At 36.7% G+C, this 25,728-nt stretch overlaps 2 protein-coding genes across 2 annotated transcripts; both read right to left on the bottom strand.

The window, feature by feature from the left end:
- Nucleotides 1-879: 879 nt before the first annotated feature.
- Nucleotides 880-2,358, bottom strand: LOC131002777 (uncharacterized). Its single transcript, XM_057929248.1, has 2 exons — nt 1,824-2,358; nt 880-1,742 (listed from the first exon to the last, which is right to left on the bottom strand). The coding sequence occupies exons 1-2, from the start codon at nt 2,343-2,345 to the stop codon at nt 1,020-1,022; spliced, it is 1,245 nt and encodes a 414-aa protein (XP_057785231.1). The 5' UTR covers nt 2,346-2,358; the 3' UTR covers nt 880-1,019.
- Nucleotides 2,359-14,677: 12,319 nt separating this feature from the next.
- LOC131002776 (beta-glucosidase 12-like) lies at nt 14,678-17,700 on the bottom strand. Its single transcript, XM_057929247.1, has 12 exons — nt 17,441-17,700; nt 17,240-17,309; nt 17,102-17,160; nt 16,933-17,008; nt 16,778-16,855; nt 16,620-16,707; nt 16,105-16,539; nt 15,812-16,029; nt 15,680-15,711; nt 15,492-15,597; nt 15,308-15,419; nt 14,678-15,238 (listed from the first exon to the last, which is right to left on the bottom strand). The coding sequence occupies exons 1-12, from the start codon at nt 17,636-17,638 to the stop codon at nt 14,935-14,937; spliced, it is 1,776 nt and encodes a 591-aa protein (XP_057785230.1). The 5' UTR covers nt 17,639-17,700; the 3' UTR covers nt 14,678-14,934.
- Nucleotides 17,701-25,728: the final 8,028 nt, after the last annotated feature.

Genomic DNA, 25,728 nt, shown 5'->3' with positions numbered 1-25,728 from the left:
TACACTACTAATAGTGCTAGTAATCCAGTTCCTCTTCCTCATATTACTCAAAGTCAAGTGCGCCGTGAAATTGCAAGTCTCGTTAGAAGTGGCGTTATCACAGCAGACGTCGCAGAAAATATAGCCTTCATACGCCAGAGAAATGAAAGCATAAAGAAGTGTTTTGATTGCAAAGATCATCGCCGAAAAGATGAAGACATTGTCACAGCAAACCATATCACCTCCTGCGAAAAAATGGTCGTTGGAGAAGAGAATTCGCACTTGAGCCCCAAAGAACTGGAAACTCTGGATGAAGAGAGAATAGAAGTCCAGCAAAAATTGGAATACTATCAAGCTCTTCCTTCAAGATCCTTCAACAAAGCAGTGCGAGCGCCCTCTTTTCAAATTGGAGACATGGCCCTCGCTGCAAGGAGGCCAATTGTTATCACTCTCAAAGGAAAGTTCTTGAAGTACTACTATCCTTGAAGGGTGGTAGAAGTTGAAGCATGTACATATGTATATAGTTCCAAAAAAAAAAAAAATATATATATATATATATATATAAAAAAGCCAAAAAAAAATAGAAAAAAACAGAAAAGCCAAAAAGATGAGTCAGAAAAAAAAAAAAAAAACCAGAAATGGAGAAAAGCAAACAAAATGGAGTGTATGAAGACAGCTCCTTGACGCACGAGCCTAAACTGCATGTTACTCCTGGCCCGCATGAGTATAAACTGTGCACGACACCCAATCTCAAACACTTGTTGATCCTATGAACTACGTTTTGACTTGATCCCTTTCAAAATGGTACGTAGGCAGCTTAGATAATTTCTAAGTTCAGTCATAAGTTGTGTTTGACTCTTTTCAATTTATATCATCAAGTTATGATTTAAGTTGATTATGTGAAGCCAAAAACGTTTCATTCCAAAATAGCAAAGAAATCAAGTCATCAAAAGAAGCACAAGCATTGGGAGAAGATGTCAAAATATCCATGACAAACCAAATGAGAATCATCAAAAGAGGAATGATAAAAATGCAATATACTAAGCAAAAGGGTCTTGATCTCTCAAAATCTGCTGCATAGACTCTAGTGAAAGCTTCAAGGCTTCCAAATTCTTCAAGACCTCATCATTTCTCGAAGCCTCTTCAAGCTTGGCCAGGTCTTCCTTGAGTACCTTGATCTCACCACGAGTAGTCTTAAGTATCAGGCTTCGCTGCTCCAAAGACACCAACAATTCTTTCTTGCGTTTCTCCAACTCATCAAGATCCGCTTTTAAAGCATCACAATTCGCAGCATCCTTCTTCTCTTTGGCAAACTTCTCTTGAAGGCAAACCTTGACCTCTCGAACTTTGAGTGTGTGGCCTTCATTGATCTCATGAGAAGCCGACCTTACTTTATCAAAAGCGGTGGCTTTGGAGAATAGTTCATCAATACTATCTTCAAGGTTGAAAAGGTCAAGACCACAAATAATCTTCATACGGGAAATGCCACTCCGTATCTCGTCTTCAAGCGCCGATAGAAACTCGACGTTGGTTCTCTCAACCTTGTCACGAAGCTTTCCCCAGATGATCCTGCAGCACGACTTGAGTTCATCATCGATCATGCGTGTGGCATTGAACTCGGAAGGCGCCCCACATGATGGCATTGGTCGGGGGCGGGATTGTTTAGCAAGACAAGGAATCTCGTTTGATTTATTGGATTCAATGGATACACAGTCGATTGGTGAGCCCTTCTCAAGATTATTTCCAAACACTTCTTTCAAAGCCTACAAAAGGGCAAGAAGAAGATGCAATTAGAATGTGAAATTATATATCAATACAAAAGAAGATAAGAGATGAGGAAAGACCTTGTTCACATCGGCATCCACTAGAGTTGGCTCTTCCTCAACGTGACCCTCGGCCGGTTTTGAGGACCCCGCAATTCTCTTCTTTTTCCAATTACGCTCAGAATTGCTACTACCAGAATCAGCTATAAGGGTGGTAGAGACGACCTTCCTCTTTCCATCTTTGGAGTTGATTGCTTCTTCCTGATCTTTTCTTTTAAAAGTGATATGAGCCGGAGAAGAGATTTTGTTTTCAAAAGAAAATCTGTACGTCCTATCCCACCAAGTCTTATAGTCGACTGAATAATGTATCTTCATGTCCAAAGAAGATCGTGGAAAACATGCCCTTGATCGCGATCTGTGCAGCAAACACATGCGCCAAAGGTTGAGACCTTCGTCCAAAGATGTCCTTCGAATGTTCTGAGTAAGGCTGCTGGGTACGATTTGGTAATAGCCAAATTGACGGCTGAAGCGGTGAGGACCATAAGACTCCACGATGAAGTGGTCATCCAGCCGGCGAACCAAAAAACTCGAGCGAATAGCCATGAAGAAGCATTGCTCAATCTCTCTATGTTTTTTTTTTTTTTTTAAAAAAAATCGGCCCACTTTTTTTTCACTAAAGAAAGGCCTCTCTCTCTCTCTACCCATTGCTTGTTTTTTTTCAGCACCCTCTCATCATCAATCTCATGCAGCATCACCATCTCTCTCATTTTCTCAAACACAATCCAAATCGATCATCAATTACTCTCGGCGATGGCTGCCGCAATTCCAGAAACCTTCTACATCTCACACGGCTCCCCGACTCTCTCCATCGCCAAGAACCCCCACGGCGCCGACCTCAAGGCCAAGAAGATGAAGAAATCGCGCCCCAAACCAACGCCTGCAACTCTGAAACCGCCGCTGCTACTGATGCAGCCGAGTATGCTCCCTACCCGAAACTGGAGCCGGACGATGTCGCTCCAGTAGCCGATACTTGGAGCTCCGCCCCTTCTCAGCCGCCAAGAAGCACCAGTCGGCGCACGCGGAGGACCCCGCGGCGGCGCTGGCGACCGCCCGGCACGAGTTCGGCGAGCACGGCGGCGTGAACATGTCAATCGAGGCGCCCCAGGTTGAGCACGGTGGGGTTGAAGTGGCGGCTGTAGATAAAGAAGTCGCGCTCGGGGCCCAGCTCGCCGCTGAACATCCGCCGCATCGTCTCCCCATATCTCAGTATCATGATGGACAGCAGTCATGGCAATGTAAATCTCTGTGTCACCAGGAATGTCGAGGCTTCCCAGTTTAACATCTTCCGATGCTTGCCTATTTAGCGCGACTGCTGGAGGGTAGAGTCGAAGGGTCTCGTTCAATATCATGCTCACATTGTGCCATGCATAAAAAACTAACTGGTTCGAGAACAATAAGGAAAGAAGTTCTTACTATTTTGAGATGGGATATGCTCCAGGGATGGCGCACGATAAGCGCGTCACCGTCGTCGTCGACAACACCTTCGCCCTGCCCTACTGGAACTGGGACAACCCAAGGGGCATGAGCATGCCGCCGGCCTTCGACAACACCGCCTCCGCGCTCTACGACCAGATCCGGCCTCTGCCCCGAGAATGGTAAAAAAAGGCGCCACCCTTTAAGCCCGTCCGATTCCCGTGCTTCGGCACTGGCTGTATGAATCAGCCCAGCTTGTGCCACCAGCCTACAGCCGCCGCACCACCGCTGCTTCCATCGCCTCCTGCAAATCTGTAAATACGTCTACCGCGATGTCGTTCGCCTCCACGATATTCAGCCGTATCTAGACTGCTCTCTCATACAAGCATACAAAATAAATGGGGAGAAAGCAGTACATTTGAATCCAAGGCCTCAGCTAAAAGATGCAAAAAGTTCAAAGACAAAAGGTGGTGGCACTTGCTGTGAAGCTTGTGGCAGGCACATTCAAGACTTGCCTAATCGCTTCTGTTCCATCGCCTGCAAGGTTTCAGTTAACGGAGAAGAAAAAGGAAATTACCGATGCTGCCAAGCTCTTTGCCGCACTTCTAGCTGCCCCCGACTCCCTTCAGCATTCCTCTCGGCTCATAAGAGAATGAAGCATTTCGACGCCGCCACAGCCGCCAAATTTGCTCCGATTTTCTGCAAAAAAATCTTGGCCGGAGCTCCGCTGCACTCAATGAAGCAAGAAGTAAGATACAAACGAATTGATGGAATGAAACTAATGACAGCTAAAGGCTTTATTTATAGGCAAATTTCTCACCAAAATCATAACTACCAAATCCCTAAACATAGCTGTCAGTGTACGAAGAGTGGAGTTCCAGCTATTCTTCCAGCTATGAAAGGCCCTTCAAAACAAGCTGTTAAAGCTTAAAAGGGATGTGGTCCTAAGATTCATTTAATACGTTTGGAAGAACACAGCAAAAATGAGCAATGTCATTCGAAAAAGGTAGTCCTCTGCAGGCTGCCAAAGGCTCTTTCAACAAACTATAACCTCAAAACAAAACTTCAGAAATAGTACACTTTAAATTGATTGGTTGGGCCATGGTGAAAGGTGGAGGGCAGAATACTCTGTCAAAATGGGTGTTTGATACCTTAACATAATTTGCAAGCTGTCACCTTCATCAAATTATCGAAAGTATACCCTCCATTTTCATCTATTTGTTCAACCTCTATCCACGACAAGATGGGATTAAAAAGGGAAGTTGGCAGCGAAGAGTTCGAATAAGGTCACTTCTCAGCTTTCTCCTGCTTTAGAATCAAAGGTGCTGGTTTCTTGCCGCAGAAAATTAGTCCAATGATGGGGATTGAGTCTCAAAGACAAGAAATTACTCACTCCATGGAGAATTGGGCTAATTTAACTTTGAGAAGCCCAAAATAAGTTTCAAGCCAAAATTGGAGTTAATTTTTCAAATAATGGACGTGGGCTTTTTGTGGGGCAATTATATGTTACTATTAAATAGCCAATTGTCAATATATGTTCAGATTAAAAATACAAAGCCTAATCGGTCATCAAATTCAAGCACTCCTAAATACGAGTATAAACTATTTACAAATTCAAATTCAAATTGAAGCACTCCTAAATACGAGTATAAACTATTTAAAATTTCAAAATCAAATGAAGAACTCCTAAATACGAGTATAAACTATTTATAAATCCCAAGAAATTCAAGAACTCCTAAATACGAGTATAAACTATTTATAAATCCAAAGAAATTCAAGAATTCCTAAATACGAGTATAAACTATTTACAAAATTCAAATTCAAGCACTCCTAAATACGAGTATAAACTATTTAAAATTTCAAAATCAAATGAAGAACTCCTAAATACGAGTATAAACTATTTACAAATTCAGATCCAAGTCAAGAACTCCTAAATACGAGTATAAACTATTTAAAATTCCAAAATCAAATGAAGAACTCCTAAATACGAGTATAAACTATTTACAAATTCAAATCCAAATTCAAGAACTCCTAAATATGAGTATAAACTATTTACAAAATTCAAATCAAGAACTCCTCGATAAGAGTTTAAACTATCAAAATAAATTTCGAGACTCGTCTATTACCAAAGGCATTTCGTCCATAAACAAGTCTCGATGGGGCAATTTGTAGACAATTAAATTTGTCGTCGAATTAAATCATGCCACGTGTAAATTCATGAATTAAATATTCAATTATATTTTCTATTTTATTAAATGGGATTTTATTCCTAAATTAAATAGATATATAATTAATATTTAACATAAATGAATTAATGGGCTTATGGACACCTAAGGCCCTAAAGCCCATACATGGAAGCCCAAAGCCCATAAAGCCCATGAAGCCCATCTCTAAAATCTATAAATAGAGGTGTTGGGAGCTCATAAATGACAACGTGAAGGAACGGAAGATTGAAGAGCATAAGAATTCTCTCTAGTATCGCAAGTTGAAAGAGGCGAAGAATTGGAGAGTTCAAGTATTCTTCCAAGTATTCAAGTATCTTGAAGAATTCTATCTAGCGTTCAAGTCTTCTTCGAATCTTCAAGTATTTGAGCATTCAAATCTTCAAGTATCATTCGAAATCTTCAAGCGTTCAAGTCTTCTTCGAATCTTCAAGTATTTGAGCATTCAAATCTTCAAGTATTCTTCAAGTATCTTCAAGTGATCAAACCTTCAAATCTTCAAGTGATCAAGGCGTTCTTACAAATTCCAAGAACGATCTTCCTCAAATCAAATCAATCAAGTTCGAAAGCTTCAAGGCGTTCTTACAAATTCTAAGGACGTTCTTCAAATCAAATCAAATCAAGTTCGAAAGCTTCAAGGCGTTCTTACAAAATTCTAAGGACGTTCTTCTCAAATCAAATCAAGTTCAACGTTCAATCCAAAATCACGACTTAAGTCCCTTGGATTGGCGTCATCAAATCAAGTATTTCAATAACCTTCGAGCTTGTTCAAGAATCAAATGGAAGAGAAGAATCAGAGGATTAACTAGAGATTGCAACCCGCATAAACTTTATCTTCAAATCTATCAAATTATCTTTGTAACGCGTTTTGTATTTTATCAAATTGAAATACAAAAATTTGTGTTTACAATGGCTTTCTTGCGTTCCACATCAACACTTAGGCTTTGATTTTTTTTAAACATAAATAACCAAAAGGTAATACGATGAATACGTACTTATATTAAAGATGAAATATTTTCTTTAAAATACTAATACGTTCGATAGAATCATATATTTACCTAAAAATAAAAGTTATGAACATTGTTCGAAAAAAGCAAAAAGAAATCAGGACATGAAACATAATTAACCTTTACAAATGAGTAGGTGCTTTCCCTTACTTTCTTTTATATCCTAGTGCAACATTTTAAATTATCTTGCCTACTACTTTTATGTCTTTGTGATCAATACTAGAAAAGACCACGATATTGGTGCATAATTATTATGTATTATTACTTCATAAATATTTGCACTAATTTACAATGGTATTATTACTTAATAAATATTACTACAATGATATTTAGAGGTGGCATGCGGCCATTGGACGAACACCATTTAGTTAGCATTAATTTTTTGTTATCTTGTCATGTGAAGAATTAGTGTGGAAATGAGTTGGCTTTCATTGATGTTTAAGATAGTCGATTCCTAGCTAGCTAGTGTTTATTTGGACCATTAATTTTTTTTAGTGTAAATTGGGGTGCGTAGTGTAGGTTATTTTTTCAAATTAATTAGTTAATTACAACCAAACTTGAGTGTATAAAGTAAAAATTAGTGATTGTGTTTGAGTGGAATATGGGCCATAAAGGAATAATTAAGTTGTTGTAATTAACAGGAGAAAGTAAGGTTATGTCTTAAAAAGAAAAGTGTTATACTCTTGGTGGACGTCCAATTGTTAATTATGTTACACTCTTGGTGGACGGAGAGACCATAAAATTGGTAATAAAGAAGTATATTAATGGTGATTCCATTTATAATCTACATTTTTTGGTACATTCTTCATTATTTTTATAATTTTTTTTAAAAATCATATTTTTCGTTATTAATTTCGTTAATGTAGATAATTGATCACAATCACGCCACTTTATATAACTCACAGAAATAATTATGTGCATTGGTTTTTCTTCAAATATAAAAATATATCGATAAATTGAACTTTGAATATCAAGTGTGAGTTACTTTCAATTTCCATATATAGTCGTCTGACTCATCTCGAGAGTTAGGTAATGTAATAAATGTATATAAAAGTTGGTGATCGTAAAAATCACATTTTTTTATGTAAATTGTGGGAAGATTATATTGAAGTATAAAGTTATGGTATTTACTAGGGATGGCAACGGGTCGGATCTGGACCGGGTCTGGCTAATACCAGATCCAGATCCATTTTCATATACTAGATTCAGATCCAGATCCAGATCCGTGGATCTGAAAATTTTGGATCCAGATCCAGATCCGCGGGTCCAGATCCATGGATCTGCTATTTTTAAATTAAATTAAAAAAGTTTCACAAAATCAACAACATCTAATTTCCATCATGAAAATATAACACAAAATACTTTTATCTAATTACTTTTAGTTTTTATTCTTTTGAATATAATTTATTTATTATTTTTAATTTAGTTAACATTATTAGTAAACTAAATATATATATAAAATAAAACGGATCCACGGGTCGGATCTGGGCTGGATCCGGATCTAAAATTTCAAGATCCAGATCCAGATCCGTTTTCAAAACTGAGATCCAAATCCAGATCCGTCGGGTCCAAAAAATTGAGATCCAGATCCGTTTCTGGATCCACGGATCTGGACCGGGTCCAAGATCCACTGCCATCCCTAGTATTTACCGCAAAAATTAAGGGTAAATTGGATAATAAGTCATGAATTTTCATCCCATTTTTAATTTCAAGACCATTTTTATTCTTTGTAAATAAATACACATTATTTTCGGCGCCAATGTTGTTCAGTCCGCTGGGAACTTGAATCTTCTCTATGGAAACAGAGCTCCCTTTATCCAGAACGGCTGAATGTGTTAGGTGGGCCCCATTTTCGAAAAAAAAAAATTGACGGACGAAAACGACCGTTTAGACCTTGGGTTTAATTATTTATTTTTTTTTTACTTTGAGGGCCTATTTGATCCAATGTCGACTATGGAGGGGTATTCGCTCTAGGGGCCTACATCTGCACCTAGCCTTAACCCTATTACAAATTATTCATTTCTTAATATATGTGTCTAAACCTTGTGGCCTATTGAATTGGGACGAAGGGAGTAATAAAAGATCTTTTCCCTCTCTTTTTTCTTACATTTACGACTGTAGGGGATGAATCCAACAATTACGAAAGTGACGTCAGTCACGTCTGAATCGACGGGCACTAGCAACCTGAAACCACAAGCAACGTTAGAGCCCTCCGAAGAGCACCGGTGGGGGTGTCGATAGAAGGGCCTCCGACGCTCAAGTCAGTAAACTGATGGAAATATTAAGCGTAAGTAACGTAACGAAATAAATAAATGGTAAAGAGAAGACAATAACAAGTTATGTATCCGGAAGATCGGGGTGTCCCGAAAGTTGGATGAAAGCCAATGAGCGGTGTGGAATAAGGGACGACGGACGTCCGGGCTAGCGGGGCTAGTCGAGCGATCGGAACCTTTGAGAGTTGTGAGCGTGGAGGTGGAACGGAAGAACGGAGAGAGCAGGAGATAACGAGAGTCAGTGATCGTGAATGCAAGAATGAGTGTTCGTGACGGCGTATCAAGGGGTGACGGACGTTCGGGCTGGCGGGGCTAGTCGGATGATCGGAACCCTAGAAAGTTGTAAGCGTGGAGGCGGAACGGAAGAGCGGGGAGATCGGGAATGAGAGATCGTGTGCGAGTGCAAGAGTAGATATGAGTCATCGTCCCTGATTGTGTTAGCGAATTAGTATATATAGGTTACGGGCCTGCAGGGAGGCGGCTAGGGTTAGGGTTTACTGGAATGCTCCTTGAAACCCTAGCGGTTCCAATTTCTTAGGGAACGATCTTCTGTGACTCTCGTCTGACCTAGTCACCGATTAACTGTTGAGTTAGGGTTTTTCCTAGTGGGTTCGCGTATTTCCCGCATATGGGCCTACTTTGAACCTTATGCCACGAATGTGGTATGGATCGCTTTACCGGGCTGGCCCGTTGGGCCGTATAGTTTCGGCTTATACGGATTTTTCCCATTACAGTTTGTCCCCCACTCCCTAGTTGGAGGTCTTCAATTAGGGAGTGAAATTTAATTCGCTAATGGTGTGATATATGCGTGTCGTCACGCTTGATATTTCAACGTGCAGGGGCAGGGCGTGGAGGATATCACGGGTGTTTCCACCTTTTACATAATTCGAAGGCTAAGACGACGTATACTGCATAGACGTCTCTTACGTTTCTTCATCCCACTTTTTCTTTTATTTTGATTTTGTAGTATAACCCCCAGGAGCTCATGCCGCATACGGAGCTTATACTCTTTTATCTTTCGTAGATTGGGGAATAAAAAGTTTATTTTTTATTCGATTCAATTGTGTAAAAGTTTATTTTGTCTTAGAACTCTATTTGTATATATTATTTTATTATGAGAATATATATGATTTATGTTTTAAGAAGTTCAATCTAGTTGATTGTAGTTTAAATTAAGTTTTAAAATTAGAGTTCCTTTGTATTTTATAAATTACCATTTACGATTGAAATTGAAAATGACCATATATTTGTAATTTAAACTATAACTTCTTCTTTTTTTGACTTGGGGGAGTTGGGGAGGGGGAGCAGTGGGGTTTGAACCCGAGACCTCACTGTTCACAGACTAGAGGTCGCACCGCTTGGTGTCCCATTGGGAAGTAATTTAAACTATGACTTTAAATATATGAATGTTGTTAACTTTATGTTATTAAAAGTTTAAAATATTAACAAAATATCTGTTTTTGCTTATCTAGAAGATGGAGCGTTTCTTTTCAAAACAATGCGGTTTTCAATCCTTAGGTAGGTTAGGATAATGTGTTGGACTAGTTTTCTTCCCACTGTATAAAAAAATTCATGCATTTTTATCGCTATTGCTATGACTTCTTGTATGATATACATTACTTTTAGGGGCATTTGCAAAAATGCCCTTTTTTTATAAACACTTGTAAAAATGCCCACTTTCAAAGTGGGCATTTTTACAAGTGTTTATAAGAAAAGAGCATTTTTGTCTATTAACACTTACTTTTAACTGTAAAAAATATAAACCAATAAGCATCTACCAATATAAAATATACCCCTGCTCGTTTCCAAAATTGATTCGAGGATATAAAAGTAGTTGGCAAGATCTGTTTAAAATTTGAGACTAGGATGTAAGAAAGTAGGCGAAAACACCTACTTATTTATCATTATTCATAAAAGCATATAAAGAGTTGATATAGAGGGGTTGAAGACCTAACCTCCAATAGGGTAGCATTAATGCTTTATTCCAAGATGACAAAACATCTGAACAACATAATACTTAACATCACCGTATAGATGCTACGTTGAGTGAAATACGCTCTTTATTAGGCAAACAGAGCAAGCAACACATTGCATATCACTGCACATGCAAAACATTAGTCTCCGAGAGATGCAAGAATTGACGTAAGTGTTTAAGTTTATTCAAATATTTAGTGAATGTATTTATTTTCTAACAATTATGCATTGTTATGTATGAATTAGGCCGAGGTTCATCAACTTGCCGCTGCCACAGGACGAGAGCACCGGCTAGATGAGGTGTATTTGGAGGTGGTGCATCCGGATAGGTCACGGATCTACGGCGTCGGGAGTGCCGGGCAGAGTCAGGCTAGTAGGGGGTCTATCCGCAGCACGGGCTCTTCTGCGGTGTCTCAGCAGCTTTATGAGACACGGATCTCCACGCTGGAGGAGCGATTGGCGGCAGAGCAAGCACAACGCCAAGAGATGCAGGAGCGCATGGCGGCAGAGCAAGCAGCACGCCAAGAGATGCAGGACCGCATGGCTCAATTGGAGGCGTTTATGAGGATGTATAATGCTCAGCCACCTCCACCCCCTGATGCCGATGATGATGATGATGATGCTTAGGACTTTCCGTCTTTTATTACCATGCTAGACTTATATTTATGTTTTCAAACAAAATTACATTTGCACTTTCTTTTCAAATTTATGTTTTATTGAACTATATATTTCAAGTGCTTTAATTATTAAAACTATATATGTATATATTTATGGCAATGATGATGATGATTGCATTTAACATAAACAAATAAATTCAAATCACATTATAATAACCAAATTAAAACACTTTTGGTGTATTAATGTTAAAAAAAATTAATAATTAAATATTAAAATTAAATATTAATTAAATATTTTACCGACGATAAAAATAAGGACGGAAACGAACTCGATCACTAATTAACAACATATTTCAGGTATTATCTCCACATATTCAAAGATTATAAATATATGAGTGAGTATATAGCACTTAAATGAATTAATAGATGTAGATATATCAATAATACGAGTGTTCTGTACTGATGACCACTCGAAAAGAATTTCAAAGTTAAGCGTGCTTGACACAGAGCACAAGTAAGATGGGTGACCCACTGAAAAGTCGGGTCACCGACTGGGAAGTTCGTCTAAAGTATGCAATACCGTATAAATACGGAAATAAATTGTGGATATACAATAAAATATATAAATAAATAAATAAATAAAACAAAAAAATAAAATTAAAAAAAATATCGAGGGCAAAACGCCATCGGTAATTACCGACGGCGTCTTGCCCTCGGTGAAAACCCGGACCCCTCCGGCGAAGGGCCACTGGACGGCGGTGGCTTATTACCGACGGCGTTGTGCCGCCGCCAATTAGTGGCGGCAATCGCCGTCGCTAACTTTCCGGCAAGGCTCCGCCGGACTCCGGTGGCGTATTACCGACGGCATTAATGCCCTCGGTAATTAGCGGCGGTGGTTGCCGCCGCTAATTCTCCGGCATTGCTCCGCCGTTTAACGGCAGAAATTCCGCCGGCAAAGCCGCCGTTAATTGCCGACGGCGTCCGGTCGCCGCCGATATTGTCGTTACCGACGAGTCGATTAGCGGCGGCAGCTTGCCGTCGGCATCGCCGCCGGTAACACTATTTACCGGCGGCCGTCTTTTGTTACCGACGGCATTTTGCCGTCGGTAATTAACGATTTTTTTGTAGTGCATATTTGTAATTTAAACTATGACTCTCTTTTTTTGACTTGGGGGAGTTGGGGAGGGGGAGCAGTGGGGTTTGAACCCGAGACCTCATTGTTTACAAACAAGAGGTCGCACCGCTTGGTGTCCCCTTGGCGACTAATTTAAACTATGACTTTAAATATATGAATGTTGCTAACTTTATGTTATTAAAAGTTAATATTAACAAAATATCTGTTTTTGCTTATCTAGAAGATGGAGCGTTTCTTTTCAAAACAATGCGGTTTTCAATCCTTAGCTAGGTTAGGATAATGTGTTGGACTAGTTTTCTTCCCACTGTATAAAAAAATTCATGCATTTTTATCGCTATTGCTATGATTTTTTGTATGATATACATTACTTTTAGGGATAATTAATTGCGTGAAAATACACAAACTTTGCCAAAAATCCATATTTGACGCGAAGTTAGGATTTTACATTTTAATACACTAACTTTCGTTGTTGTCCAAATTTGACATGACTTAATTCTTAAAAATTCAAAAAACAACTCCTTTTTGTAAATAATTATTCAAAGACCCACTTATGTTATTATATTGGGACATTTAAACCAAAACAAGATATTTAATTATGATGTTTTCTTTTAATCTTTGATCCGCGCCTAAAATGGTTTAAAAGAAAACATCATAAGGAAATATCTTGTTTTGGTTTTAATATCCCAAATTATAACATAAGTGGGTCTTTGTATAATTATTTACAAAAATTGGTTGTTTTTTGAATTTTTAAGAATTAAGTCGTGCCAAATTTGGACAACAACGAAAGTTGGTGTATTAAAATGTAAAATCCTAACTTCGCGTCAAATATGAATTTTTGGCAAAGTTTGTGTATTTAGGTGCAATTTTCCCTTACTTTTAACTGTAAAAAATATAAACCAATAAGCATCTACCAATATAAAATAGAAACAATGGTGTCAAATGACCACATTGAACATGCAAACACAATATTTGGCCACTAATTGAAAAAACACAAATTATGGCCATTAATTAGGCAATATGCCTAATATACCCCTAATTGGGCGGACTGGGCAGGGTCAGGAGCGCGGGTCGCGTGCCGGGTAGGATCAGGCACGCGGGTCGGGTTAGGCACTTATGGCACTATTAGTGCCATAAGTGCCAACGAATTTTTTTTACTCCCCCTGCCCTGTCTACCCCCCCAGACCCCCGACCCCACTCACCTCCAAGCCAAAAGGAACTTTTTAAACACTTCCCCTAGGGTTTAGATATTCCATTTAGGGTTTAGATTATCTATTTAGGGTTTAAATGTTTTATTTAGGGTTTAGATGATGTTGTTGTTTCTATATTTGTTCTGCATGTTTGGCACTTATGGCACTAATAGTGCCATAAGTGCTAAAAAGACCATTTTACTTTATTTTATTTTGGATTTTCGTTGGCACTTATGGCACTATTAGTGCCATAAAATAAAATAACAAAACTAAAATTTGATTTATTTTTATCTAGGGGGAGTAAATTTTTTTTTTTGTTTTTGGCTTGGGGGTGGGTGGGGTCGGGGGTCTGGGGGGTAGACAGGGCAGGGGGAGTAAAAAAAATTTCGTTGGCACTTATGGCACTAATAGTGCCATAAGTGCCTAACCCGACCCGCGACCCGCGCTCCTGACCCTACCCAGTCCGCCCAATTAAGGGCAAAAACGTCCCAAAGCTATATAAATAGCCAAAATTTATGTTTTTTCAATGAGTGGCCATAATTTGTGTTTTATGATCCATTTTGGCTATTCCAAAATTTTACTCTATAAAATATACCCCTGCTCATTTCCAAAATTGATTCGAGGATATAACTGTAAAATCGGTAAGTTGCCCTTCACTTATCTTGGGTTGCCAATTGGAGCGAATCACAGGAAAAAAGAAGTTTGGAAACCACTCATCGACAAATTCAGGAAGAAACTCTTGGGTTGGGAGAAGAAAGTCTTATCTCTTGGAGGAAGGATTGTTCTTTTAAACTCTGTGTTGGCTGCTCTTCCACTCTACTACTTTTCCTTCTTTAAAGCCCCTGTGTGCATTTTGAAAACTTTAACCAAGATCCAGAGAGATTTTTTATGGGGGGGGAAAAGAAAATTCAAAAAAAGTTAATTGTGTCAAATGGGATGAGAATTTCTTTTAGTACTTCTAGTACTCTTCCATTGGAATGAGAATTTCTTTTACTTTTAAAAAAAAAAGTAGTTGGCAAGATCTGTTTAAAATTTGAGACTAGGACGTAAAAGAAAGTAGGCGAAAACACCTACTTATTTATCATTATTCATAAAAGCATACAAAGAGTTGATACAGATATAGAGGGGTTGAAGACCTAACCTCCAATAGAGTAGCATTAATGCTTTATTCCAAGATGACAAAACAACTGAACAACATACTAATACTTAACTTCAGCGTATAGATGCTACGATCAGTGAAATACGCTCTTTAATTAGGCAAACAGAGCAAGCAACACATTGCATATCACTGCACATGCAAAACATTAGTCTTGATTGATAGTTTCCACAAGTTTGAGCCTTTTGTCTGTCTCAACATTCTCCGGATGCGCTCTCTTCTGAGAGAGCGGCCGCGGGACCCACCACGGGTGGAACCACGCCGGTGGCTGGCCTTTGCTCTTGAGAAACTTGGCAAACCATGCAGCTGAATTCTTGGGATACCTTGTCAGCTCATTCATGTAGTCCACATAGACTAACCCAAACCTAACTGTGTAGCCGTCGCCCCATTCGAAGTTGTCGCACCAGGACCACACGAAATATCCCTTCAGTTTGTTGGAAATGTCTCTGTGTCTGCAGCATGTATTATTTAGTTAGTGGTATTGAAATAAGAGAAAGAGATGATTAATTAGAATATCTTACTTCATTGCTTTGAGCATGTTGGCAAGATGATCTTGGTGGTATTTAGTCCTATCATGGTCATCATCGCAGACCATCTTCGCTGTCTTCGTGTGATCACTCTTAGTGGAAAACCCTTTGGAGATTAACACGCAGTTAGCTAGTTTTTTAATTTCTTGTTAATTTGTTACCGCAAAAATACTATTACCATTTTCAGTGATGTATATTTCTTTGAGTTCTGGATACTTGTCATCCAAATATATCAGAATCTCATAAATCCCCTTTGGAACAGAGTGCAGCCACACCGATCCAGACTACATATAATTAATTAATTAAGGTGAGATATATATAGATTTATTGATGATGTGATGAAGGAGATCCGATCCTTAATATTACCGGTGTTCCGATGTACTCGTCGCCCTTCTTTACTGCACAAAGCATTGAAAGACATTTGATTAATTAATTAAGTAGAAAATCAAAGGATATATATATATATATAATGAAATTGTGGATATGATATATACTGACGTAAATACTTGACCCTTTGATCTGCAAAGTAGCCCTCTCCATCTGCAGGGTGCGGATCATCGGAAGCATACTGCGTCGTGTAATAATTCAACCCAAGGAAATCCAACGAGCCTTGCAGCTTTCGCCTCTCTTGCTGTGTGAAAGATGCAAGGTTGTCTGGTGGAACGCATTCCTCCATGCTTTGGGGATAATGCCCGTACAGTATAGGCTCCAGAAACCTACACGACGATGATGAAGACGATGCAGTGCACATAATAATCAATGGAATTAATATTATTCGTTGCTAATAATACCATCCAAACATGAAGTCGACTCCCCTTGTAGCCGCGCTTGCATCTGATACCGAGTGTTCATCAAAGGGCGTAAACCAATGCGAGTTGAGCACGATGCCTATCTCGCCTCCCTGTGCCTCCTGAAACTTGCTTCTGTAAAGATCAACTGCTTCCGCATGTGCGAGCAGCAGATTTCTTCCCACTGTATACGCCTCGGAGGGGTCGGCCATGACAAATTTGTCGCCCGCGGCGGACTCCAGCAGCGGGAGGCCTCTGCCGGGGGGAATCTTTGTGGCAAGTTTGTCGTCGGAGACCGGAACTTTGTGGCCCGGTGGAAACGACCCTCTAACGTATCCGTTAACGGCGTAGGTCCACGGCTCATTCAAGGTGCTCCATTGTTTCACACGATCGCCAAATTCCCAGAAGCACACTTCTGCAAACTCGCGAAAATCATCCCTGCCGCCATCATATATGTCAATTCAATTACTTAATGTGGGGACTAAGGAAATAAGACAATTAAGTGTGAGATTTGTTACTTGACTCTTTTGGATAGAAAGCCACCGTACTCTTTTTCCAAGCACACAGGAAGATCCCAGTGAAACAGTGTCACAAAAGGCTTCATGCCTGCACATATATATACATGCATGTTGTCATTCAAGAGAAACATAGAGAGAGTTGAAACTAATTAACTAACCATGGTGTAACACAGTGTTGATAACATCATTATAGTAAGCAATTCCTTCTTTGTTGATTCCACCCGATACTCTTCCGGCTGTTCAGAGTTGGACTAATTAATTAATTACTCCAAAAACTAACCATATATATATAATATTATGAACAAATAAAAACCTGGCAATATTCTTGGCCATGAAATGGAAAACCTGTAGGCATCGAATCCCATATGCTTCATCATCTGAATATCTTCCTGCAATATGTATATATACCATATTAATATTCATTCAAATATTGCTGTAAGATCTATAGAATATTATAATAGTATATATACATAAATTACAACCTTATATCTGTTGTACATATCACATGCAAGACTTCCATTGGATCCATCAGCTATCTTCCCTGTCAAAACCACACACACACACTCAACACTCGTATATATTTGCATGCTCATAATTAATTTCAAGAGAGAGAAACAGACAAGGAAGCCTCATAGAGAACTCATCCCATATGCTGATGCCTTTGCCTCCTTTTGTAGCAGCTCCTTCAACCTTGAGCACCCCCAAAACAAGAAACAAATTAAAAGAATAAAAAAACAAGGCAACTCTGTGTATATTAGCCCTCCATTTGTTATATATATATATTTTGGAAATTAATTAATGGAACATGAAATATGAAGAACCTGAAAGGCGGCAGTTCCAGATCCAAACACAAAATCTTTAGGAAACCAGTGACGGTTTATGCCACTGTTATCATGATAAGATGGAACCGGTCCATCGAATTCCCACCATCTTGAACCTCCAATTTCATCTCCACCAACGCCGTTAACTACAGCGTTATTGTTTTCCAGATGAACCATCTCCACTCCTTCCATCGCCATTGCTCCAATTTAATTTGCACAAAGATTTCTTAGCAGTAAAGTGTGCTAGTGAGTGAGTGAGCAAATATTTCAAAACCAACTTCACCTATTTATAGCTACTACATGCCTGTGGCTGTGGCTCACGTTTAAACTCATTTTTACTTTATTTTATTTATTTATTTATTATTATTATTATTTATTCGATTATATTTTCTCATTAGGTTTAGCATGTGACACGACAATGAGTTTGATTTTCCGGATTAGGAGAGTTAATTAATGCCGTGTCGTTTATGTTATGTGGAGGGCAAAGTTCTAATTTTTTTAATTTTGCTTCATTAATTAACAAGTGAGGTGAATCATATTTTGAGGGTTAATTTAAATGAATGCTTATTGATCATGCTAATGTTTGGTAATGAAAAGTGGTTGCATGAATCAATTATTTTTTTTTTCTATGAAAGTTGTATTCTAGATCAATAAAATTAATTAGATTAGGGGCAAAATGATGTATACCATTTTTAAAGATAAAATCTAAAAAAATACTCAATAAGGCATACAAATTATACTCATTTAATTCATTTTTATTCTTATGTACAATTTATTTATTAAAATTATAAAAAAAAATACTATTAAAATAAAAAAAATAAAAAAGAATAGCTCTTTGCCACCACTGGTCGGCGGTCGACGACCACCGCATGCCACTATCGACCGTCGACCACCACGCCATTGTCAATCACTATGCATTGCAAATCTAACATTTTTAATGCATATAAACGATATTTTTATTAAAAAAAATACTTTATCAAATGAGCCCGAACAAATCACGCTTAAAAAAAAGGCAAAAAAGAATGAAGCGGACCGGGCCACACAGACATAGTACGGAGAAATGTACATGAAATTTTGCATAAAACTAGTACTAGTAATTACTACTGTATTATTTAGTTCCATAATCAAATTAATCTCAGCGAAAACTATTGGGGAGCCCTCGAGTGTAAGTAAGGGATCATTAATTGGGACAAACTAGGGCTGTCTAATTGGTTATCGGGTTTTGGATAATCCGTTAACCGAATCGAAATTTCTGGATTTGGGTATCCAATAATCGAATTTTTTGGTTATCGGTTCGGTTTCGAGTATCATTTTTAGAAAAATTTCGGGTATCGATTTACCCAATAATCGAAACGGGTTAACCGAAATAACCGAAAATTATTTAATATATATTATATATTTTTTAATTAATAATTAATTAATTTATTTATTTGAAATCGAGTCTTAGCTAAAATAAAATTATGATATATTTAAAGTATAAGAATGAGTTTTAATCTAGTGGATAAGTTGTTTTGTGTATTTTTTAGAGACTAAGGTTCAAATCCTCTATCTAGCAAATTATTTAAATTTAAATTTTTTAAATGAGTATTTCGAATACTCAAATAACCGAATCGGGTAACTGAACACCTAAAACGGTTCGAAAATAGTTAGTGAAATATGACAATTTCGGATTCGGGTAACCGAAAATTCGGGTACGGATAATCGAACCCAAACCGATCGACGGCCCTAGGACAAACTTCTTCTCACTGCTTATTTGCGAGATAATCCAACGGCACTGGATTACTGGTGAACTAATCAAGTCAACTGGTTCATGTTTCAACGAAGCGTGAATTGTATTTACTTTTGTTTGAATATTTAATCTAGTTTATATTAGGTTAATTATTGCTTTGAGTATGATCCAATTTAACTTAAATTAGGCTAGCTGATTAATTTTTTGTAACATATAATATAGGGTATATATATATATATATATATATATATATATATACGTATCAGTTTCATATTCAATTTCATAATATGATAGTATGTATTTTTGTATTTAAAAAATTAATAACAATTACTTTGTATTTATTTATGTGAATTATCACGTGTAACATGAGGACATTTCGTTGGTGATCGTGACAATTCCTTTTTCACATTGAGAATTAAATAGGACAACAAAAAGCATTTAATAGATTCACTTTGGAGTTATGTGTGAACTTTGAAATTGAGTCGCGGCCATTAACTAGTTAACATTATAGATATATTAATGATAGTTCCGACTCAATTTCAACGTTGACTATTGCTATTTATAATAACTAATATATCTTCCGCGCTATGCGCGGTGATTGTGATTTTAGACTCGCATAAATTGTGTATATTCTTAGAAAAAGATTATACAAATTTTAATAAAAATGGTTAGTGTATTGTGAATGAATAAAGGATCACACTTAAAAAATAGTATAAATAATGGCAATTAATTATATTGTGAGTGAAGAAAAATATCCATCAGATCCATAATGTGATGCAAACTTTTCAAAACTATAATAAAACTAATTTTTGTGGACATCCTTAAATGACAAAATAGACTATTTTTGTGGGCGTAGAGAGTAATTATCAGTATAATCTAAAAAAAATTAATTGTAATATCAAATTTATTATTTGCAAATTGATCTAATATTTTAATATAACCAATGTAATTTATGCAAAAATATAACATTTGTTTATATATAGATATAGTATCACTTATATAATAAGTTGCAAATGATATAAACCAGATTAAAAAAACTACTTTTGGATTTAAAATTATAATTAATAGTCAAATCAATTAATATATATATATATATATATAAGGAAAATATAAAAAATAAAAAATTATTTCATTCAAATAATATGTTGAAAATTATGCATAATCTGTAAATACAGTTCAAATATTATAGTTAAAGGAATTTTATAGTGTATTCATCAATAATTAAATATTTAATACTCAATTAAATTAGCAAAAATATTACTAGTATTGAATTAATTAGCTTATTTGGAGATATAACAGGCTAACAACATAGTAAAGAGGTTCAATTATTTAATATTTATACTTATATTTATTTATTTATTTATTTATTTATCTTCTTGAAAGAGACAATAATTTTTTTCCCCACATTTAAGATTGGGTTTTTGCTGCCGAACTCATTTTGTTTCCCTTGAATGTTAGTTAGGAAATTTCAATTGTTTTGTAGTACAATAGTAATTATCGGCAGTTTATGCATATAAACATTTTATTGTCAGTTTTTTTTCCAATATTTTCGGCAATTGGAATTTAAAGTAGTGGGAATTTTTTTTTCCAATTCCAATTATGTCCTTCAAATTGAAAGAAATTACATTTACTTTGCTCTTTATATATATAAAGATTATGAATTCGGTACACGTTTTTTATTTACTTTGTTTCGTTTGTTTAAACTAATACTTTATTCATCCCCTAGTTTTACGTCTTTTCGAGAATAATACGAGTTTGATAAAATAATTGAGTATGTTATCAGTTGAATAAAGTCTCATCTTTATAAAAGTGAAAAAGTGATTAAAATGGAGTAAGGGATCTACTTTTTATGAAGTTGTAATTTATACTATATTAAAAAGCTAAGATTTCAATTTAATTAATCAACTTCAAATTGATTTCAAAATTAAGTGATAATTTTATAGTTGTAATAAAATTGAAGGTTTATTTGTAAATTATATTTTTTTTTCTTTATCTTCTTATTATTTTTTTCTTTCTAAAATTGTGAAATTCGATTAATTATAAAATATTTAATATGTATATCAAATTAAAGATCACGATAAGAGCTTTAATTTGATATATTTCCTGTCAATATTTGATTTAATTAAAGATTAAAATTTAAAAGAATTCTCTTTCCTCTCTCATCTCTTTTTGAACAAAATTATTTTTCAATTCTTTTTTATTTATTTTTATTTATTTTTTTCAATATTGAGTTCAAATATATTCAGTTAGTAATATTGTTTTTTACTCCCTCCGTCCCTGAAATGGCTTCCTCTTTGGGGACGGCACGGGTTTTAATGAAAAGTTATAAAATGTATTGATAGTGGAGAAAAAATGATATAATTATTATTGGAAGTTGTGAAAATTGAATTAGTATTGGGAGTGGTGAAAAGTGAAAAGTAAGAATAAATAAAGTATTATTAGTGGTGGGGTAGGTATCCAAAAATGGAAAGAAAGAAAGAGGAAGTTATTTGGGGGACGTCCCAAAATGGAAAAAGAGGAAGTTATTTTAGGGACAGAGGGAATATTATATTTATAAATATGATAATTGGGTTGGTATTAACTTTATATAAACATAGAAATATTAAAATATAAGTTTTACTAAAAATATAAAATGATTAGGACAAAAACATGTATCCCTTAAAGAACAGAAGATTGCAGCAAAGCCAACCGAATTACGCCGATAACAACGTTGTTAGCAGCTGAGCAGTCCTGCTTTTTCGGGATTTGATACAAGCTTGAAGGCTCATAGCCAATGAAGGGAAAGATTATCACGAAGATATGGATAAGATTGAAGAATTATAGATCTATTATAAGTATAAAAAGAGTCATATTCCTACTAAAATTCTTAATGTTTTAGCTTATAAATATATGTAAAATCTCAATGTAAAGATCCAAGCGAGGAGACTACCGAAATATTGTGCATTTAAATTCTTAAGAACTTACAAGTGTTCATTTTTCTACACTCAAGAACTCAGCGTATTTTCGAATAAAGAAATTTTAAGAGCGTTTAAAAGCTAAAGTCAAGATCTTTAAGAAAATTTCACTGGAATCTAGCTTACAAACATTCTTTATCTCTAGACCCCAACTATTTGTATCTTAAGCCTAGAAGTCTGGCTAGCACACTATCATAATATCTGTTCTTATTGTAAGTGTGCTCATAGTTAGAAAACCTTGTAAAAATTAGGTGTAAGAGTAAGAAGGAAGTTAGTTGTAAGCTTCCAGTAGAAAGCCTGAAAACTGAAGGAAAGATTACGGTATTGCAACTGCCCAAATTGCTAACAACGGTATTGCAACTGGGTAAATTGCTAACAACGTCACGGCCGCGTAACCCGTGTGATTGATAAACATGCATTTTTACCTCTTGGTGTGTCATATTTGATGTTTAGTTATGAGGATTTTGTGTGTTTGATGGTTTATTTGAGATTATATTAGTTTATGGTCAAGAACTTGTCACTTTCTTTTTGTTTGAACGAATTTTTAGAAATACTGAAGCAGAATTTGGAAGAATTGACTGAAATACAAGTTGTAGTTCATCTTAATAGGAGTTCGTGAGCGCAAACGGATTATAAATCAGAGTCCGAATGAGGGAGAACGAGCCAAAACAAAATTGCTGCGCAAAGTTGTCAGGACCCCGTCGGGAATTCGGCGCCTCATGCGGGTTGGGCGCGCGGCCGCGCCTGGGGCCGCGTGACAGCTCAGTTTTTGCGGGGTTTTTTTTTATTATTCCAGCTATTTTTTGATTCTACACGGTTTTGACCTATATTTTGAGATCTAGGGCATATAAATACTCACCAGAAACATATTGAAATGACCTTTTATCATATTCTACTTTTCCTGAGAGCTGTGAGAGACGGAGAACGGAGCCTGAGCAAGAACTGAAGAATTTTGATTTTACTACGGTTTTTATTGTTGAATGTTTTATTGTTTTCTTGAGATATTGATTCTAGTTCATATGTTGCTAGAATTCCTAGAATTCTTTTTTCTCAGGGTTTAGGAAGTAAACATGATTTGAATTTCTGACTGTTTGATTCAATTAATCAAGATTATTATTTCTTTTTATGTTCTTGTTTATATTGTTTGCTTTATTGATTGGCCACCAATTTAGCATGATCATAGGTTTTAATTTGATATCAGGAGATGATAATTATTCTCTGAACGAAGAACATAGAACACATTTATTTTAATTCTAAAGGAAATTGGTATTTGTGAGGACATTAATCCTAGGAACTTTTAGAAATTGCATGTTAGAAGTGTGATATGGGGACTGTAGCCTTGCATGTAATCCACAGTTTGTATGCCACATGAGTGGGTATAGACTAACTTTGAGATTGTCTTAGGAAATTATCTTGATGATTGAATTGAACTTATTAGTTATGAGAATCTGTTGAAACCTTTACCTTGGGAAATTCTTCTCATATTTGTTTCTCCTTATTTCTCAGCTTGATTTCTTTCTTTCCTGTTATTTATTTATTTAGTTTTAAAATCACAAACTCTCAATTTCAGCTGCCTAACAGAACTACTGGTCAAGTTGTTCTTGCAAATATAAAAACAAGGAATCATTAGTGAATGAATTGTCAAATGAACCAAGACCGTAGATGTAGGAGTGTTCTCCGAACCACATAAAAACTACTTGTGTTATTTTCGTATTGCATTTCTAATCAGTTATATCTGTTGTCTTTGTCGTACTACTATCATCATCTTGCATTTTCACATCTCATGACAAACAAAGAAAAAGATTTGACAATAAAGAGATTTTCTAAAAGCAAATCTATGAACCACCGAATTCCGCATCTCATGTAATAATCCAAGGGATAAGCTCTGAAGCATTTAGTAGGATTACTAACTGATTCACAGCTTCAACAACTGCTTTCTCATTCTACAAACCTGTCTTTTTCCTTAATGAATTTAGTCTGCAGGTACCTTGCTAATTGCTTGATGCTCAATCCTTCCAATTGACTCATTATCAGCTGTCAGCTGAGCTGTTTAACACTCTGAGAAAACGAGCAAAGTTGTTAACTATTATATCTCCCCATGCATTAAGTTCTAATGAGATTGTTATTTTTTGTGAGATGTGAGACTAATGAATAAGTCAATATATAGTGATGAATAAGGCATTGTATAGTACTGAATAACGATATTCAATAAATTAGTAAAATTTTCGCTCCCTCAAGGGTTCAAACCCTGGTAAAAAAATTCCTTCAGATAAATATCAGTCGTATGATACATTACCACTAAATATTCAAAGAATAGAGATCAAATCTCAGCCGTTGATCTTATCTAATCTAATGGTCATCATTTATTCACGCCATGTTCAGCGGATTTTTTTTGCTGAACATATACAGGGCCGAATCCCACAACCCTCCCCCCCCCCAAAAAAACTCAGCATTTATTCACGACATGTTCAACGGATTTGATGAATGTTCAACTGAATCACAGATAACATAAAATAAACCTAAACACTCTAATCAAGAATTTGGGTCTAACTCTCTCTCTCTCTGTCTCTTTCTCTCTCTTATCTAGCGTGTAATTGAAATAAAGCATGTAAAATTATCTAGGCAAGGATTTAAAATAAATAAGCAGGAAAGAAATAGCATGTAAATCTACGCTAGAGTTCTTGTGGAAAAGCAGTAATTCATTAAAATAATCGCGCAACAAAAATAACAATTATCTAGACAGCGAACAAAATTATTAATCAGGATGAATCTAAGAGCATCCAGAAAGAAATAACAACTAATGTATTGAATTCATAGATCCAGAGTTTATCTAAGCAATAAATAGAAACTTACAGTAATTGATGATCACTGGAAAAGAATCTCTGACTACTAATTATCTAGGCGTAAGAATGAAAATGAGAAAATGAATAAATCCTAACTAAGAAACTGACGTCTAGATAGATGACTAGAACTGTGTCTGGAGAAGTATACCCTAGAAAATGAGAATTCCCTCCTTTTATATTCTGAAATTGTGAAATATGCTTTTTCTCTCAACTATTGAACTGGGACACGTGGCATATATTGATTGGAGCTTAAGAGCTCGAGCGCGACCTGAAGCACACGAGTGCAGAGGCGTCGGAGGCCTCAGCCGCTGGGAGTAGCACTCGCCCGCTGGGATGAAGGGCTCGAGCGCTGGGTTCCCTACTCGGCCGCTGGGCATGAAACTCGCCCGCTGTGAAGGGAGCTCGGGCGCGGGATGTGGCGCTCGACCGCTGAATCAGCCAACGCGCGCTGGGACATGGAAGTTGCTCGCCCGTTTGGGAAAACAGGCAGGAGCTAGGGCTCAAGAGGTGCTCGTCCGCTGGGGCAAACACGTGGGCGAGGCACGCGGGCGCAGGCGCCGCACGTGCTCTCGCCCATTTTTTTCTCATTTTTTCTCTTATTTTCCTAAGTAAATAATTTTCCTCCATTTCAACACTTTCCTGCAAAATGTTATGCATCCCTCATCAAAAGTACAAAAATCAACAAGATATAAGACCAAATTATCATCAATGATCCCCCAAAATATAAACCAATTAGGCATAAGTCAACTTCTTTGCCCCTCT

This window comes from Salvia miltiorrhiza, unplaced genomic scaffold (genome assembly GCF_028751815.1).
Source record: "Salvia miltiorrhiza cultivar Shanhuang (shh) unplaced genomic scaffold, IMPLAD_Smil_shh fragScaff_scaffold_19_1, whole genome shotgun sequence".
Classification (NCBI taxonomy): domain Eukaryota; kingdom Viridiplantae; phylum Streptophyta; class Magnoliopsida; order Lamiales; family Lamiaceae; genus Salvia; species Salvia miltiorrhiza.
This window is presented reverse-complemented; position numbering and strand designations above follow the sequence as displayed.